Here is an 18,606-nt window from a genome sequence, read left to right on the forward strand (position 1 = left end):
CGTTTAAGTTACTACGAATTAACCAACTGATAAAACTGAATTAAAAGGTATAAATACAATATTTAACCTTTAATAAACTACCGTCAAAGTCATTTTTACATAATTATTCTCATTTTCATTCCAAAAATGTGTATAGATTAAGACAATCATTCATCTAAAAGTACATTTTGACACACATTTTGGCTTTGGAATTGCACTAGGACTAGAACTTAATATCAGTCCAAAGAATAGAAAGATGCTAAAAAGTTCAGGTTTCGGTTTTTAAGATAATACAATGGACGAGTGTATTGATTATTCATGGACAAAGATGGAAACATCGGTGATACATGACGGCAAAAAAAACAGATTTGGTTGAAATGTTGTTTTTAATGAGGCACAAGTCATGCTTTAAGATGGCAAGAAAAAGTGAATATTATGTAAATAGCAAAACATGGTCCCTATAGACAATTTAAGTGCTTTCATGCATTAAATGGCTTTTCATTTTTGATCGCTCACACTGTAAATTAACCAAATTGCACTGTGTAAAAAGAGAAAAAAATAACTGTTCTGATCTAACTGTTGAGTTCATTTTTTGGTATCACTGCTCAGATAAAGCTGCTTCAGAAGCACTTAGATATAGAGATTGTGCTGTCTCTCCCTACCAAAGTCAGAGTATCTTTAAAACCCGCTTAAATGCAGATGTCTGTCGATGAAGCATCTCCTGATCTCTTCAAATAAACCCTGACATTTGATATTTTAATAAAAAAATGTCAGGCAAAATGTGCAAATGCCTGTTATGCATAGTTAAAACATGAATAAAATGCGTCGTAATAAGAAAGCTGCACCTCTCCAAGCTGCTCAGGCTGAACCCTCGAGATGAACCGTCCTGTCACGTCAAGGAAACGTGACAGGACTGATTAGGGGACGAGCTTATCACATGGCAGCAGGGGGCTGACCCCAAGTTTCTCAGCACATTTGTTCTGCAGACATAAAAATGCATGAAATTAAACCATGATAACACAATCTGAAAGGCTTTTCCTTTGTAAGTATTAGTGAAATAAACTAATTTCACTTTGTTACTGGGAGTCAAATGAGTGGGTTGACATGTCACTGAAGTCTTACCATGTAGTTGACTACATTAATGTGGTAGGGAATCCCACCCAGTTCTTCACACTTCTTCATGTTCGCCCTCTCCGGGTCTCCAGCAGCCAAGACTGGACTGTCAGAGTCAACCTGTGACAGACAGAAGATAGACTTTGCTTTTACGCTTCCATTGCGTTTTTTTAATCGTAAATCACACTTTTCTTCTTTCTTTTCGTCAAATCAAATGTATATTAACTCTGCAGCACACGGATCTACTCACAGGTGTCATTCCTCTTTGGATTGACATCAAGTCGGACATCCTGTCATTGAAACCGTCAGCAAAGTTCCCCGGGTTGATGGCCACAAAGCACTGTCCCTGAAAACGACATGAAAGACACGCTGTACATTATGCTATCACCAGGATTCTGTTTTGTTAAACAGCTCATCCAATCAAAGTAAAGCAACTCCATTGTACCTTGTATCTACTCAAAAATACTGTCACATGTTTAGTTATAATGGGAAGATTTCCAGGGTCCAATGGTCATTTCAGGCTTTTTTTTTTTAACACTAACATTAACATACAAATGCACTGTTTTATAAAAAATATATTTGCATTGTCACAATGGAAATGTAACTAAATCTAAGCCATGCAGGAGTGAAAAACGGGGGGAAAAATGCCCTTCTTTCACATCTGGAGTCAAATAACATAATATGATATGAGTGCATATAGCTGTCTGGGTTCAAAGTGCAACTCCTTACCAGCTGAGCTAATGGAGGGTAACATGTGTCCAAGTCCCTCCCTGGCCATAAATAATACATTTTAAAAGCAGAGCTGCAGGCAGTATAAAATCTCACAGACGGCCAGACTTTGTACACGTGGCCTGGTCTAGGGAAAACTCAGCCTCAAAATAAATCTACTTTGTGAAAAAATGTATGATTCTATGTTAGACTGAAATACAATTGAGAATAATTTTATAAATCACATACAAACAAACTGAACACTATAAATTGACCATAGGTGTGCGAGTGTGAGAGTGGATGGTGGTTTGTCTCCCAAGTGGCCCTGTGATGGACTGGATTGGTTAGCAACAGCGCCCCCCTGTGACCCTCATGTGGAGGATAAAGCAGTAGAAGATGGATGGATATAAACAAACTGGGTTTTTGCAGCTATTATAAGTCATTTTCAACCAATAAAAAAAAAAATAGGATAGGAGGATAAGGAGGAGTGCGTGTTAGCGTGTCTCGAAACAAAATAACATAAACAGTATGAAAATAAGCCACCGCATAGTCAAAAATGGTATGTCCTCAACACCATCAAAAAGATAAAATACAAAACAAACATACCAGGTTAGCAACACGGTCTGTTACTTTCCACGTGCGGACATGTTTGCTGTAGTGGGCACCAGCCAAGATCCCACAGAACATCTCCACCATCATTCCCAAACCGTAGCCTTTGTATCCTCCTATAAGAGGATATGAGAGGAATGTACTTCAGTGGCAATCATATATAAACATATATATATATATATATATATATATAAATAAGGTAAAATATGTATATAAAACATTTACTTCAACAGACTAAACTAGAACAAAATGGCCTCTCTAATGTTGCGCCACCTCACCCACACATACTATGCAAAGATTGCAGATCGACCAGTGTCATAATTACTAATTATGCATTGGCTCCTTTCACTGTTCCGCAAAACATGTGTGAGGAAAGAGTAGAGCAGGCCACGGAGTCTGAAATGGGCAAGGAAACATGAGCATCTGATTCTCAGAGTAAAAAGCCAGATCAGTTGAATGGACTTGGTTGGTTTCTGACCTGTGGCTTCACTGCCGCCGATGGGCAACAGTCCTCCTCCTTGGAGGACTCTCTTAGGATCTGTCGTCAGCTTCCCCTCAGAATCACAGCCCCAGCCCTCAGGAATGGTGTCTTCGCGACGGTCGTGCAGCTCCACCTGCGCAAATGACGTCGAGTAAAAGAGTAAACGACACCAACCTAACAACAAGCGAGATGCAAATCATATAAATGTTAATAAAAAATAACCCACATTCGACCCCGTTGTCTCACCTTTCCAAGAGCCACAGCTGATGTGGCCATGTCCAGAACAAAGCTGTCTCCATCCTTAGCAGGAGCTGCCACACTGATGGGGTTGGTGCCCAAAGTGCACTACAGACAGCAGGTCAATGATATGCTGTATATTAAAATCAAACACTTTCCACAGTACAAGAGGGATAAACTCATATGAGACGTGAAGTACATGACTTTTTATTGAATAAGTAACACGTTTACCTCTTTACCACGTGTGGGAACCACCAGTGGGGATGTGTTGGTAAAGGACATGCCCTGTGGGGAGGAAAATATCATTTATAAACAGCTTATTAATTCATTCGTTTTGTTAATATAAATAATAATAGTAAAATATGGCACGCCAAAAAGCTCAACTGAAAATAAGAGGCTAAAACGACGTCTGCAATTTGCACCTTTGACACATTTGCTATAGCACACGTGTGCATTAATGATGGAAAGAGATTTCGTTGGAAGCCCCAGGCCTCCGGGCGGTTTGTGGCCCGTGAGATAATTCCCTAAATACAGCAACTCCGAAATGGAAGCAAGCAAGCAATCATTTTCATTTCTATCAGCAAAAATGTAGCCAGGCATCAAACCAGCCGTTATGAGGGAGCATCAGTGGTCCGACAAGATGCAGCCAGTTACCATCCTACGCTGAAGAGGTTGCTAAACCTTCTTGTATCACGACCCTCTTGAACCTCAAACGCAGCAAAAAACAAGACAACCATTCCAGAAACATACCTTTATATACCTCATACCTTACTGCAGGGGTTCCAAAACCTTTTCTGCCCCCTTTTGGGAGATTAAAAAAAAGGAATTGTGAATTGAAAAAACGATGACAGCACCAGTGTGTGCAGCACTCTGGCTGCTGTTTCATTAAATAAATCAAGAGGAAAGTAAAACGAAACTTGAGGAACAGGAAATGACATCAGCCACAGAGGCTACTGGGAGCTAACAGCAGTTAACATTTGGAAAAGTGATCATTTGCAGGCTCTAGCAGACACATTGCCGTCATATATAACATGTATCCACAGGACAGATAAATCCTCTGAGGCTGGAAGTTTGTGTAGAACTCTGTGCTGCACAGTGGAGCCAAGAATAGAACTTTTTGCGGACTTCCAGTTTTCAGATGTCTTTGCCCTCGCCAGCACTCGCGTGTTTTACGGACAAAGCGGAGCTCCACGAGACAACAATTCCAGGAATTTAGCGTCTTGTGATGTCCCAATGAGAGTGGAAGTCAACATCGCGTGTTTTATCTCCTGTACTTAGACGGAGGAGGAGCACAAAAACATGAGTGAGTCATCTTTTTTCCCACTTTGGCGACTGATAGGGCCTCCAGAGTCTGTATTAAAATAATCAAAAAGTTGATTTTGCATTATATGGGACCTTTAAGAAATAAAAGCTGAACTGCTTTTCCTTTCACAAGTGTTCATGTTCATGTTTTTCCAGGCAGTGTAACCTGCCTTTATTTGTATCTGGCCTCACCAACAAGGCAAACCACTGCCGTAGTCAATAAGCATTTCCTCAACTTTTCACTTTTGCTGTTATTTTAAATGATTTTAATGTGTTTTTTTAGTGTAATCTGTGTTGTTTTGTCATCTGTAGTGTAACTGGTGAGTCAAATACAATGTCCCACCTCTGTGGTCAATAAGGACTTATTCCATTCTATTCTGTTGTAAGTTCAACTCACTATAATAATGGCCTGCTTTAAATTACTAGAAGAAGAAAAAGACAAGATCATTTCTTGCACATCCAGGAAGCAAAGAGAACAATCAATACTCAACCACTCACACCCATTAGCTACAACAGTCAGTTAAATTGCCAACTGGTTCAGATGTTATGGTCGAGCAGCGTTGTGTCTGTGGCTTGCTTTAAAAGTCCATTCTCATCATCTGTAACGTCGTTTAAAAACGTACATTTTGATCGTTCAAATATACACCATGACTTCATGGCGTGACAAAGTAAAAAAACACACACTGATTTAAACATTAAAACCAGTCGACTATTTTACTGTTGCCGATCAGTGGCTTGTAAAATCTTTCTAGGTCATAATAGCTGATAAAAGCCTGATTCCTACCTTTATCATTCACACCATCATCCGGTGGCTCTTACAGCATCCATTCATCCCTCCTACATCACCTCATACTAACCCTAGTTTGATCCACATCTTTATTATCTTAGTATCTTAAGATGATTTGTAGCTTTTTTGTCCTCCAACAGCTGTCGTGTCAACATTTTAAATGGATAAAGAGACAGATAAATGTATTACTCACAATCATGTTTTCCTTCAGAGCTTGCATAGAGTAGTATCCAGCAATACCATAATGATTGGAACCTAAAAACAGAAAGGTGCCAATATTATATCAATGTTGTGTGTCAAGTGACAAAATGAAAATGGAACTATGTCAGTTTTAAACATTAATCTTTAAACAATAAATAATTCCTATACGATAACTGAGGGCTCAGTCTGATTAAACCCAGGCATGTGCAATATAAGTGTTAAACATTAGCTCATAATAAACAGGATAAACTGCAAATGCATCATACAAAATAAGCAGTACTGCAATAATGTAATGTAACTTTTCCACTACTTGGTCCCAGCACGACTCGCCTCAGCTCGCCTCTCCACAGTTTGGTTGGTTTTCCATTACAATATAGTTCCTCCTCAATGTGGGCGTGGTCATCACAAGTATCAAGAAGATACCAGGTCCCAAGAAGATACCAGGTATCATGAAGACACCAGGTATCATGAAGACACCAAGTATCAAGAAGATACCAGGTATCAAGAAGACACCAGGTCCCAAGAAGACACCAGGTATCATGAAGACACCAGGTATCAAGAAGACACCAGGTCCCAAGAAGATACCAAGTATCAAGAAGATACCAGGTCCCAAGAAGATACCAGGTCCCAAGAAGACACCAGGTATCACGAAGACACCAGGTATCACGAAGACACCAGGTATCAAGAAGACACCAGGTCCCAAGAAGATACCAAGTATCAAGAAGATACCAGGTCCCAAGAAGATACCAGGTCCCAAGAAGACACCAGGTATCACGAAGACACCAGGTATCACGAAGACACCAGGTATCATGAAGACACCAGGTATCAAGAAGACACCAGGTCCCAAGAAGATACCAAGTATCAAGAAGATACCAGGTCCCAAGAAGATACCAGGTCCCAAGAAGACACCAGGTATCACGAAGACACCAGGTATCACGAAGACACCAGGTATCAAGAAGACACCAGGTCCCAAGAAGATACCAAGTATCAAAAATATACCAGGTCCCAAGAAGATACCAGGCATCATGAAGACACCATGTATCATGAAGACACCAGGTCTCATGAAGACACCAGGTATCAAGAAGACACCAGGTCCCAAGAAGATACCAAGTATCAAGAAGATACCAGGTCCCAAGAAGATACCAAGTATCAAGAAGATACCAGGTCCCAAGAAGATACCAAGTATCAAGAAGATAGCAGGTCCCAAGAAGATACCAAGTATCAAGAAGACACCAGGTCCCAAGAAGACACCAGGTATCACGAAGACACCAGGTATCACGAAGACACCAGGTATCAAGAAGACACCAGGTCCCAAGAAGATACCAAGTATCAAAAATATACCAGGTCCCAAGAAGATACCAGGCATCATGAAGACACCATGTATCATGAAGACACCAGGTCTCATGAAGACACCAGGTATCAAGAAGACACCAGGTCCCAAGAAGATACCAAGTATCAAGAAGATACCAGGTCCCAAGAAGATACCAAGTATCAAGAAGATACCAGGTCCCAAGAAGATACCAAGTATCAAGAAGATAGCAGGTCCCAAGAAGATACCAAGTATCAAGAAGACACCACATACTGTCTCTAATAAGAAAGCAATGCCGGGACCATGTAGTGGAAAAGCGTCATTCTTTATACGTACAACGTCTACTGTTTTATCCTCCACATGAGGGTCACAGGGGTCTGGAGCCAATACCAACTGACATAGGAGAGACAGGGTTAACCCTGGACAGATCGCCAGGACCATCACAGCCCCAACACAAAGAGATAAACAATCATTCACTCCTCTACTCTTTTAGAATGTCCAGTTAAACTTAATCTTCATGTTTTTGAACTGCTGGAGGGAGAACGTGCAAAATCCTACATCCAACCACATTAAGTGACTCACCGTGTGCCACCACCCAACCGATGCCAACTTCTTTGGCCTTTTTTATAGCCAGATTCATACAGAAGTTTCCCACCACTGGACCCAGGAGGTTCTTCCCATCGACCAGTGCCGTGGCCACGCTCTCCTTCTGCACCTCCGGCTCACCGTCCTTGGCACAGATTCCCGTCTGAATGTCCTTCACGTACATGTCTGTCAAAAAGAGCACAGAAAAAAAAAGGCGTGAGATGCTTTCTATCGTCCGATCCCACACAGCCGTGTCAGCACTTTTCACCTCACTAACCCATTCTGTTAAGTCCATGGCTGTAGTGGCCTCTGTGGTCTCCTTCCACCAGCACCTCTGCCAGGCTGTGAGCATGGTGATACTTGGTGCCCACGGCCGTCATGCATCGCTCAATGAAGCCTTGCACCTCCAACTGGCTGATCAGACATCTGCAGAGAGGACGTGTTGAATGAGCATCACTTTATAACATTCATGTACGGCCACATACTGGAAATCCACTTTTAAGAACTATACAAGCTTGAGTCGGAAAGATACGGAGAGGCATTTACAGATTGCGTCGGACTGCCATGCATTTGCTGGATAACACGTGAATCTTCCCTCAAGGTACGATCACTGCAGGTCCTTTTACAGAATCTGGAAACCATCAATTCTGCAACGGTTTTCAAGCTGGACATAGTTATTTACATCCCTCTTGAGGAACGTAACTAGAACAGATCAGCAGATGGTCGAGTAATAACAAAACGACTGAAGATTATATTTTAATATACAAACTCACAGTATTATTTAGAATATTTTCCGAAGCTAAAACTAAAATGAACTAGACCATATGCATTTTGTCTGTGTTTTTGCCAATGAGTAATCGTGCTGTTGCCTTTGGATCCGGATGATCCACTTAAAAAAAGGATTAAAAAATAAGTAAAAAAATAAATAGCAGCTAGAATATCGTGAACGAGCTGAATTTTTTCGACGTATGAATTGGTGAAATTGTCGGAGGATACGGCACTTTGAGCTGTGATTAAGCACTTTGAACTGTGGAGGGCAGCGTTACACCTCTCGGAGGACAGCCAGTCACAAATTATTATTATTATCATTATCAATAGACGAAGAAGATCAAGAAGGAATGCTGAAGATTATTATTATATATAGAATATTATTATATTATAATCAAAGCCAATTAAGTTCCAATGCCTTTGATTCCCTGTGAAGGAAAAACACCACAACAATAGAAGAAGAAGGAGCCAATGCCAAAGCGGATGAACTGGAGGAAGGAAGAAGACCTGCGGAGGGCAGCGTTACACCGCTCAGTGTTCAGCCTGTTAGAAATTATTAGAAGACGACGGCGATGAAGAACAAGAAGAGGGAGATTTCTTTGTGGATGAACTGCGGTGACGGATTTATTTGTTATTTATAGAAATTGTACTTTCCCTTTAGGCCTAACCACCAAAGCAGGTCACCAGCAGAAACGTGGTACGGCCCGTATCATTGCAACACTTCCACTGCCACTTGTAAACATTCGGATGTGAAGGTCACTGAGAAAATCTCATGCTGGTCACTGCAAAACTGAAGTCTGATGGTCAACTGCAGCAGGACGTCATGCACGTACATGTCCATGAGTCGTGCTTTTCTTTTTTAACAAGCACTTACGTCCTGTTTGTTTCTGTTAAGTTGCATTTCTTTCTTTTTTTGCAATTCCCTTCACAGTCAGTGAGATTCAACAAAAACAACAGACTGGTATAAGATCTCCAAAGTGTTGTAACCAGATCGATTGGCATGTCATGCTTTCTTTTTTAACACTGAGTTTGTGTCGTTGAGGGTTTGACGTTCTCTCTTGCGCTCGCTCCTCATATCTGCGTCACTCCTCCATGTTTGTCTCTTAGTGCTCTCTGGTATTTGGTGGTGACTGGAGGACTTTGTGTTATAACTTTTGGAATGTACCACAATCGGATCCAGCGTTGGGTCTGCAGGCACACTGGCCTGTTTACTTCCTTTTCAAAGTAACTGCTCTTCACTCACAAGTCACAATCGACGAGTACATCAGAGGTGAGAAAGTTGTCTCTGGGACTGACAACTACATACAGTATCAAACTTATTGTGGTTCTATTTGTTTGTTAGTTAGAAAAGAAAACCCCCCCACTGTCACACAATGATGATAAATCTTGAGAGTCATAAACCAGACGTTTCTGTTGGAAACATTAAACTTTAAGCCCCACCCGCTCCACACAGAAAAAAAAAGGACAATGAGGGAAAGTCCATCAAACCATTTGAACATTTTACATGAAGAAAATGATTAGGAGGAGAGAGAGAGCTCAAGAACATTGTGTACAAGCAAAAACCACACCTCCCCTGTACTGGAAGCAAAACTATTTCAGTTTACAGTTAAACACTTTATTATTATCCAAGGCCAGGAAGGGGGTTTTTCATATTTGAGAGGATGTTTATAGACCATGTGCAGCAAAGAGCCAAGGATAACAGCTTCCACCTCAAGAATGTTATTTAAAAAATAAGATTTTTTTGGGGGGATTGCATGCTTGTCATCCTTACCACAGGTTGTCTGAGTGAGTGACATGAAGAAATCTAACCCACACATAGGCACATAACGTGAAACAGTCAGCAGGTATGATGGTGTTTGCAGAAGTTGGTAAACACTCAAAAGTAAATATGTGCATGTCCTGCAGCGTTTGTCCTCTCCAATAACGTGTGTGATGTGTCAGATATTAAGACACAACTACTGTGGATATTAATTCACATTATATGATAGATGCATGATCTAGTGAAGCATTTACATAACAATAACAAAAAACGTGTCTCGGATTGTGTGAAAACTAAACGCATCACACTAAAGTGGCGCACAAAGTGATGCACATTATACTCAAGGAAGCAGGAAATTCTGCACAACCTGTGTTGACTGAACACGACTCAATCGTAACGTTTATCAAGGAAAAGTCCTGAGGGGCAGAGTTTCAAAGTGTAACTGGAAGACAAAGGGAGTCGAAAAGTCCCAATTGTCCTCCATCAGAGACACCAGGAGACCCCTCCTCCATCGGAATGCGCATTTGAAGTCAAAATAGCGTCTGTGCGCTTTATCCACAACCATGCACTCACAGGTTTCTGTTTCACTTTGTCACCATGCAGCTCAATAACAAGTGACTTTAACTGCGTGTAATGAGTTGTTTGAAGGTGAAAGGTTGTTTTTTTTTGTTACCTGCTCATGATGATTGTCTTTTTTTTTCTCTCCGCCCCTGAGATCGTGGTGGATTCTGCAGTGAGTGAGTGAGTGAGTGAGTGGTCTCTGTTCTGTGTGGAAGTCACTGATCTGCAGCTGATGTCAATGATCTTTTCATGACTCCACCCACTTGCTTTTCGGGTTGTGTTGCAGCGTTTGGAAACGCCCCAGTGTTTCCAAGTCTACCCAGGTACATTACAGTATCCACAGCCTCTGAGGGCGTTTCTCCCGCTGCTCCTTCACATAGGTCGGTTCTTCCCTAAGGAAGTCTGTTCCCAAGTTATGTAAACTGTTCCTGCTGCTGCACAGTCTGACATTGTAGACATGTTTTGGACTGAGGCCCCTCTGAAAAAGACCACTCTCTTATAAGGATATGCTTTTCTGTCATCATCAAAAGTTATTTCTAAAGTTTCATAATCATACCAATAATGCGAAACACATTCGACTGTTGACGTATGTTGCATAACACATGAACAGGAAGAGGTCACGTTGCTCCCTCTAGTGAAACCCATCTGTGACACACACTTGAGAAACACAGAAGAACATCTGTGTTAGATCACGTGAACCTTTGCAATAAAACGACATGTGAATGCAGTTCTTTAAAGAAATAAAAAAAAAAGAAATAAAGCACAAAACCATGTGCTTGTGTTCTTCTTGTTTTCTTACAATAGAAAGATCAGAGTCAGGAAATCACATTTGATCCGGTGCAGTTCCAGAGAAGGCCACTAGGGGCCAGGCTTTCCTCCACGTACATGCTCCCAGTAGAGTTTTAAAAAAACAGCAACTATTCAATGACAAACTCAGTTGGGCCATTTTCTGCAGCTTATCAAAAAGTGCAATAAAAAAAACATCACAAGTTTCTCGTAGTCACACACCTCAAAAGTGCATAAAAAAGTGCATTAGCTGTAGCTATTTTACACATACAAAAGCATGTTTGTCATCTCCGGTGCAACTGAAAGTGCATAAAATCAAAGAAAGTTGCACACGACAAGCATTTGTTTCTCTTTCAAATAGGAGATAATGTCATATGTGACCCACACACACCTCAAAGTGCCTTACCCTAAGCCAAGGACTCATATTAAACCCTATTTCTGCAAGTTAAACTAGTTCCCTGGTGTCCTAATGAACATGTCTGTGACATGCTTTGATCAAAATACCATAAGGATGAAGCACCACAGCAGTTCAATCACCCTGCCAAAACAGCCCTGTTCAGAACACTCTGTTTAGTAGTATCTCTTTAGGTCCACCTAAAAAAAAAGTAAAACGAAACTTAAGGGACAGGAAATGACATCAGCCACAGAGGCTACTGGGAGCTAACAGCAGTTAGCATTTAGAAAAGTGATCATTTACAGGCGCTAGCAGGCACATTGCTGTCATATATAACATGTATCCACTGGACAGATAAATCCTCTGAGGCTGGAAGTTTGTGTAGAACTCTGTGCTGCACTGTGGAGCCAATAATAGAACTTTTGCATGTTTTATCTCCTGTACTTAGACTGAGGAGGACCACAAAAACATGAGCGAGTCATCTTTTTTCACACTTTGCCGACTGATAGGGCCTCCAGAGTCCCAAATATAAGGATTTAAATGAGTAAAAAGTTGATTTTGCATAATATGTCCCCTTTTACAGGATATAAAAGAACTAACACTGCTATCAAGCCTATCAGACGACTGTATGAATGTATGAAAGAATCTTTGAGGGACATTGAAAAGTGTTCTTCAGAACCACAGGCTGGTCTATGGGGCCGCCATTTGAATAGACCGGGTTACTTCAAACCATATAAAAAGTTCTCTGCACACTCTGTTCAGGTGGGAGGAATTCAGTAATGGATCCCAGATGTTGGCCGTCTTATGTAAGGTTGTGTAACACGTAGAGCTCACATGTTTGAGAGCTTCTCATTTAGAGATGGAAAAACATATTCATTTAAGCTTCTGAACAAACTTCACAGCAAGAGCACATTTCGAGCTGTGTGTGTGTGTGTGTGTGTGCGTCAGTGGAGCTTCAAGTGTGCTGTGTTGTTATAAATAATATCCACTGCAGTGTAATACAATGAGACCAAAGGGCACAGGAACCAGTTCAGCTGGCTGGTGTTCACCAGAGTCAGATTACAAAAAGAGCGGCTTCTTTTATGTTATCGTTGCTCTACTGTAACGGCATGAAGCACTAGAGTGCAGCACTTAGTCCGACCACGACCACGGTGATATTTGAGCGACAGAATATCCACAGTTGTGACTTCCCCTTGTTCCCTTCCCATGATCAGATGCTGTTTTTCCCCTCCTGCCATTTCTTCACTGTTAATAATGACTTGAATGAAAAGAGGCTTTGTTGTGCTCCTCTGTGGGACACAGTGAGTGATTCAGTTTGCAGATAGTCATCCAGCTGATGATGACGGTGCAAAATGCCAGAAGGGAACAGTGAAGCTTATTTTTCAGCTCGGAAACATGTTGGAACTGAACAGTCCAGAGCAGAAGATAGCGGAGACATGAATATGCCGCTATAGTCATTAATAGTTTCTGCTCCAGTCTTAGACGTTTGTGCCGAACACGGTGAAAAAACAACTAAATCAAACAAAACGTTGACCAGAATTGTTTGAGTTCTGTATCATATAGATACAAACGACTGAACAAGTGCAAAACTATGATTTCCAATAGTTTTTTTTTCTGTACGTGTCCTTTAAGCAGCATCTCCCTGTTGCCTCTCAGCGAGGAGCTAGCACCCCCCTCCCTCTGCAGCGGTAGCCTGTAATTCTCCACGGTTCAGACATCTGTGAGTATTTCTCTCTGACCACGGGAGGAAAATAGAAAGTTGGAAGCGCGAGGCTGTGATTTGGGGGCGAGTATAAATAAAGTTGCGAGCAAAGGAGAGGCTGCTAATATGATGGCAGAGCAGAGGGTGGGATGACAGGAAGAGCGAGACTCCCCAAAGTCATCAAAGACACCAGAGCAGGAGCAGGAGAGAGAGTTAAGCCTTTGAAGGCATTTAAAATGTTCAGGCATGTACCTGCTTGAACTTGTCTCTTCTATTACACCCTCCTTGATTTCCATGTTGCAACTTGCACGATACTTTATGCAAATGTTTGGCTATGAATTAGGCTTGCAGTTGAAATAATGGCATGTTTTTGGTGAGAACATGATGACAAAATGTACTTTAAGACACTTGAAAACAGTGAGAATGAACACTTTGGACGCCATGTGGTGAGTAAACATATTAAAGGGATTTTTTTTTCTAGAACCTGGACAATTTCTACTTTGTTGGTCTACACTCGCACTTTATTGCGCCTTACCCTCTGACCTCCAGCACCAACGAGGCATTTCAGCCCAAAGAACTGCTGCTCAGTCCATGTTTTCTCCCTTTTTTTTTTAGGACCCCTCTCTGTAAACCCTAGAGGTGGTTGTTTCTGTTCAAAACCATACGGATCAGCAACTTGAACAACTCTAACAAACAGGTTCTAAGTCACTTTAATCCTCATTGCAACGCTCATCGTGAACGTGACTAAATGCAGTCGAGTCACTGCCGTGCGATTCGCAGGTTAAACGTTTGCATTAACAACCGGTCGAACCAGGTTCACCTGATGAAGTAGATGAGTGAGTGCACCTGTGCTCCCTAAAACCCGTGCCACCCAATTTGTGATGATACCTTATAGACTGAGAGCAGATGCAGTGGTAGTGAAGCCACCCAGTCCCTGCTGCAGTGCAGACCTTCATGTTGCTGGTACCTCCTCTGTCGTGGTCTGCCTGGGCGGCCCCTGCTTTATAACAGACGGGCACATGCTATTTCCTAAAATGGCATGTTCTGTGTATAGTTAGGCACAGCGGCAGGCTCACACAGCTGCGATGAAAGCAGTCAGACACCACCCAAAAAATCAAACCTATGAAACCCCAAATGATCACTTTGAAGCTGGGTGTAGGTGCTGCAGCAGAACCGCACGAGCCGTTCGAACGTCTTTTACGCCCCTGTGTGTTCACCAAGAGACAGTTTGTTAGTTTAAACATGAACATACAGGGGGGGGGAAATAAAAAGTATTGTTGTTTTTCAATACTGCGTTCACAGTATCTGGTTTATTTAGCTCACTCACAATGTAGGCGTGAAGATGATGTAGAATCTACACTAAGACAACAACAATACTGATTAAAAAAATACACAAATAATGACATAAAATAGATGTTAACTAATGCTGTAACAGTAATACAATGTTAAAAGTTGATGAAAGAAAAAAAAAAGGTTAAGGACTATCAATGAGAGGTGAATGTTGATTGTCCTTTTTAAAGTGGCTTCTGATCATTGCGGTTTTCAGACTTTTGCAGCACGGTCCTCCGTCATCCAAATTCCCGGTGATCATAAATACAATAAATAATAACAAGGCATTTGACCAAAGTGACTGCATCCTCCGTGTCTTAGCCTCAGCTCCCAGTCTTCTTTCTTTCCTCCCCTTATTTTATCTCCGTTCTTTCACCAACTTTCACTTCGCACCTCGACTGTCCAGACTGACAGACTTTAATACTGACACGACCATGTGGGATGCAGCGATACTGATGTTTTCTACCCCATCACTGTACAAATGATGATGAATAATAATAAAACAGTATAAAGCTGTTCATTATTTGAAGTTACATTATTTGTTATAGGGCCATTTTTAAATTTTTGGGTAAACTTAAATACAGGTTAAATCCCCTGAGATGTGGTGGTGGTGGTGGTGGTGGTGGTGGTGAGGGGGGGGGGGTTTCATTTTTCTACCAGCTGAAAAGTTTCATGAAGTTTTGGAAGCCGTCCTCTCCGAGGAAGTCGAAAGAGCCCTGGGATGAGCCCAAGTGGATGAGCAGGAGGACAAGGACAATGACGACCAGCAGTGGAATCAGCATGTTCCACCCGGCTGCCAGGATGTTGTACCACTTGGCCTTGTCGGAACACTCCTGGGCCATCTGCAGGTTACCCTGGGTCTTCTGATCCCTGGCCTACAAAGACACATGCACAGAGGGGATTCAATTGTTTAGAATAATTTCAAAGTCAAAATGTACAAAAACATAGCATGTTTGTGTTTATTGACATGTAAAGTGTGTGGTACAGTGTGAAGAAGCTGCTGCCTCCGCTGTTATCACTGGAGGACTGAGGTCAGTGAACAAAACAAGGAGCCAAAGTTGACTCAAAGTCAGGAAAACATACTGGAGTTAAAGTATTCTTAGGGAAATGATCAGAACTTATTGGAAGACTCAATGTTTTGAGTCATTTGCCAAAAGCTCAGATGTAAACACATAGTTTGTGTTTGTCACTTGCCCTTTAGTCCTCAGTTTCTCCACACAGACTCCCGGCTGTGCACAGTGGGAGAGATATAAAATCCTTGAGCGGCTTCTAAGTCTGTTTATTTTGGAACAGAGCAGGCTGAATCTTCCAGTAGCACTCTCTAATTTCCCATGTGTACTTGCCCATTAGGAAGATGCCAATTACACCATATTTAACTCCCCAGACGAGCAGCCAGTCCATGTCTTTAATTTGAGTGTTGAGCCAGAACATGGCCCGTGTTTCACAGTTGACTGTGCAGACAGGAATAAAAGGACTGTTTGGGATTTTTTCTTTAAAAAAAAAAAGAAGAAAATCTTATAATCCTGCCGTTTGTCCACATAGCACTTTCATGGATTTTTTTTTGGTCTGTTTTTCCAGGGAGAAAGGTTATTGTTTTGCAGTTCTTTCTTTCTTTCAGCACAACCCCATTCCTGTGGTGAAGGGCACACCAACCTTCGGCTGTGTGTGTGTGTGTGTGCGTGTGCCATCTAAACATTTTACAACAAAGACTTTCCTGACTAAGCGTTTACCCGATAAAGCAAACACCATATGACCCCGTTTATATGGCATCACTCTACCTGTTGCTCAACTGTAATCGCAAACCAGGCCAATTATCTGTTGACATTGGCCAATAACTAATATGTGACCCATTTATTTTTGTTTTAAAATTCTCTGTCCTTCACCAAAACCTTTACTTAAAATAGCTTTGACCCTTGTCGATAGTTTTTCGACTTTCCTTGTCAATGCGACCAATTTCTTTCTTCGTCTACTGCCGCTTGGCTCACATTACAGCAGACTTTAATATCAATAGAGATGTCCCTGCATGATGTCGCTGAATTAGATTGCATCATAGTGGCCATTTTAAAACACAAATAATTGATTTTAAAACAGCAACTGCTGCTGAAATAAAAAATAATACTTGTTATTGAGGGCTGAACCAATTTGTGTTGATTGGATTATTTACTGAATCACATACATGAAGAGCTTCTTCTTCATCATCATTGCTTGGACATCGCTTCATGTTCACCTCAAACTTTTTAATACAAAAGTAAAAACAAACAAGAACTCACCTTGATGGAGTAGATGAGAGCCATGAATCCCAGGCAGCAGAAGTTAACATACAGCGTGTTGCACAGCGACCACACCAGATAGTCCCGCGGAGGATTCTTGCCAGCGTTGCCCATGTTCACCACGGTGGATCCACCAGGTTTACGGGCAGATTTGCAGTTAGTGAGCGGGGTGCAGTCGGAGGGGAAGTTGTACGAATGGTTGTCCATGGCTATTCTGATCAGGCGTCTTCCAGCTGACGACTTCGCAAAACCAACAGGTCCTGTAGACACAAGTGTACGGTCCCTCGATAGAAATTAGTGGCCCCCGCCAATGTACGAGAGGCTTATAAAGGCCCACGGAGAGGGAGGTGGCCCGGGAGAGGACGCATGGGCAGGGTCCCTTTAATATACAGAAGGTCTGTCATTATGTGGTGAGGCCTGTGAGAGAGACAGGGAGACTGAAATAGAGATACAGAGACACAAAAATCTGCATGAGAGTCAAGCCTGAAAAAGAGACAGCAAATATATGTATGGGAGCAGAGCAGTGAGTGTGGTGTCGACGCAGGTCCAGTGTTGTTATAAAACATGTTCACGATGTTTTATAGTAGGTCACAAATCCACTATGTGAATAAATAAAACTTTGTTCCATTACGAGACTTAAATAACAGCTCTGGCCTGAACATGGTTTTTATTTATGTAAAGTTAAATAATTTTGTTGAAATGTGCGTAAGAACTAGCAACATCCAATGGCGAGACTGCAGATTATAACAGATGGAAGTACTTTACTTACCCCCTCCATCCTTCCCTCAACTACGGTCATTCTTCAGTTGGTGATTTGTCCTTTTGCGCTGTTGTAGGAACCTGGAGGCACAAAATGGCTGCCTAAACTACACGCACAGATGAAAGGCATATTCTAAAGCAATTCTAAGGCTACGGAAATCAACGTGATTATACACTTCTTTAAACGTACTCACAGGGAGACACATTCGCTTTCTGTCCCTACCAATTGTTATACACTGGAACCTTTAATTAACAGAAAATGAACCAACGACGTCTTTGATAATATAATTGGAATATATCTTAAGGGCTGACTGTTTGGATCTGATGTTCTCCATTTGTTCAACTCTCTTAAGGCCAGTATTATGTTTTAAACAACAGTAAAAAAGTAAAACACACTTGTTTATGTGCCTGCATTACTCTTTCTCTTCCTGCCAGGCAGACTTTGGAGAGTTGTAGTGTTTCCACTCCAGAGAGGACTTTCAGGCCAGATGTTTGGCTAGGTTTTGTGTAGTAGTTTGTTGGGATCTCATGGATGTACCAGGAAAACAACAACAACAACAACAACAACAACAACACACCTACCTGTTAAAATGGTGCCATCTTGGCTGGCAAGACCCGGCCTTCAGCATTCATGACGGTTAAGGTTTGTATCTTCTGAAACAAACATAATATGCTGTGTTGTACTTCCAACGGAACTCAGAACCGGAAGTGCCCCCACCATCGAGTTCGACGTCCCATGGTTCCTGTTGAGAAGACGGAAACACACACACACACACGCACGGCTAAAAAATAATGCAGTTAAACGACAGCAATCTAACGTAAAAACCAAATCGAGGCTGTGAAAACTGTGCTATGTATTATCATTCAATATTGACAATTAAATATGTAAAAGTATAGGTACTTACTACGGACGCAAGGAAATACGCATAATATGATATATCGTCAGGGTTAGTTTTTCTAGCTTGTA

At 41.6% G+C, this 18,606-nt stretch overlaps 2 protein-coding genes across 2 annotated transcripts; both read right to left on the reverse strand.

Moving 5' to 3' along the window:
• Positions 1-325: 325 nt before the first annotated feature.
• Positions 326-10,633, reverse strand: LOC310930882 (putative oxidoreductase YjmC). Its single transcript, XM_083893941.1, has 11 exons — positions 10,512-10,633; positions 7,589-7,737; positions 7,309-7,497; positions 5,410-5,471; positions 3,359-3,412; positions 3,137-3,235; positions 2,888-3,023; positions 2,407-2,525; positions 1,343-1,438; positions 1,102-1,212; positions 326-959 (listed from the first exon to the last, which is right to left on the reverse strand). The coding sequence occupies exons 1-11, from the start codon at positions 10,517-10,519 to the stop codon at positions 897-899; spliced, it is 1,086 nt and encodes a 361-aa protein (XP_083750067.1). The 5' UTR covers positions 10,520-10,633; the 3' UTR covers positions 326-896.
• Positions 10,634-15,263: 4,630 nt separating this feature from the next.
• Positions 15,264-17,087, reverse strand: ifitm5 (interferon induced transmembrane protein 5; the record flags this gene model as incomplete). The annotated part of the gene is made up of 2 exons (XM_083893812.1): positions 15,264-15,485; positions 16,881-17,087. 2 exons carry the CDS (start codon positions 17,085-17,087, stop codon positions 15,264-15,266), a joined length of 429 nt encoding a protein of 142 aa, XP_083749938.1.
• Between the last annotated feature and the right edge of the window lie 1,519 nt (positions 17,088-18,606).

This window comes from Microchirus variegatus (genome assembly GCF_963457635.1).
Source record: "Microchirus variegatus genome assembly, chromosome: 8".
NCBI classification, from domain to species: domain Eukaryota; kingdom Metazoa; phylum Chordata; class Actinopteri; order Pleuronectiformes; family Soleidae; genus Microchirus; species Microchirus variegatus.

What these genes read in the sequence shown, in the direction of transcription:
- LOC310930882 (XM_083893941.1), bottom strand. An exon ending in CAGCTGTGGCTCTTGGAAAG is followed by an intron (nt 3,024 to 3,136) that starts GTGAGACAACGG and finishes TCATTTGCGCAG; the next exon opens with GTGGAGCTGCACGACCGTCG. An exon ending in TTAATGTAGTCAACTACATG is followed by an intron (nt 960 to 1,101) that starts GTAAGACTTCAG and finishes TTATGTCTGCAG; the next exon opens with AACAAATGTGCTGAGAAACT.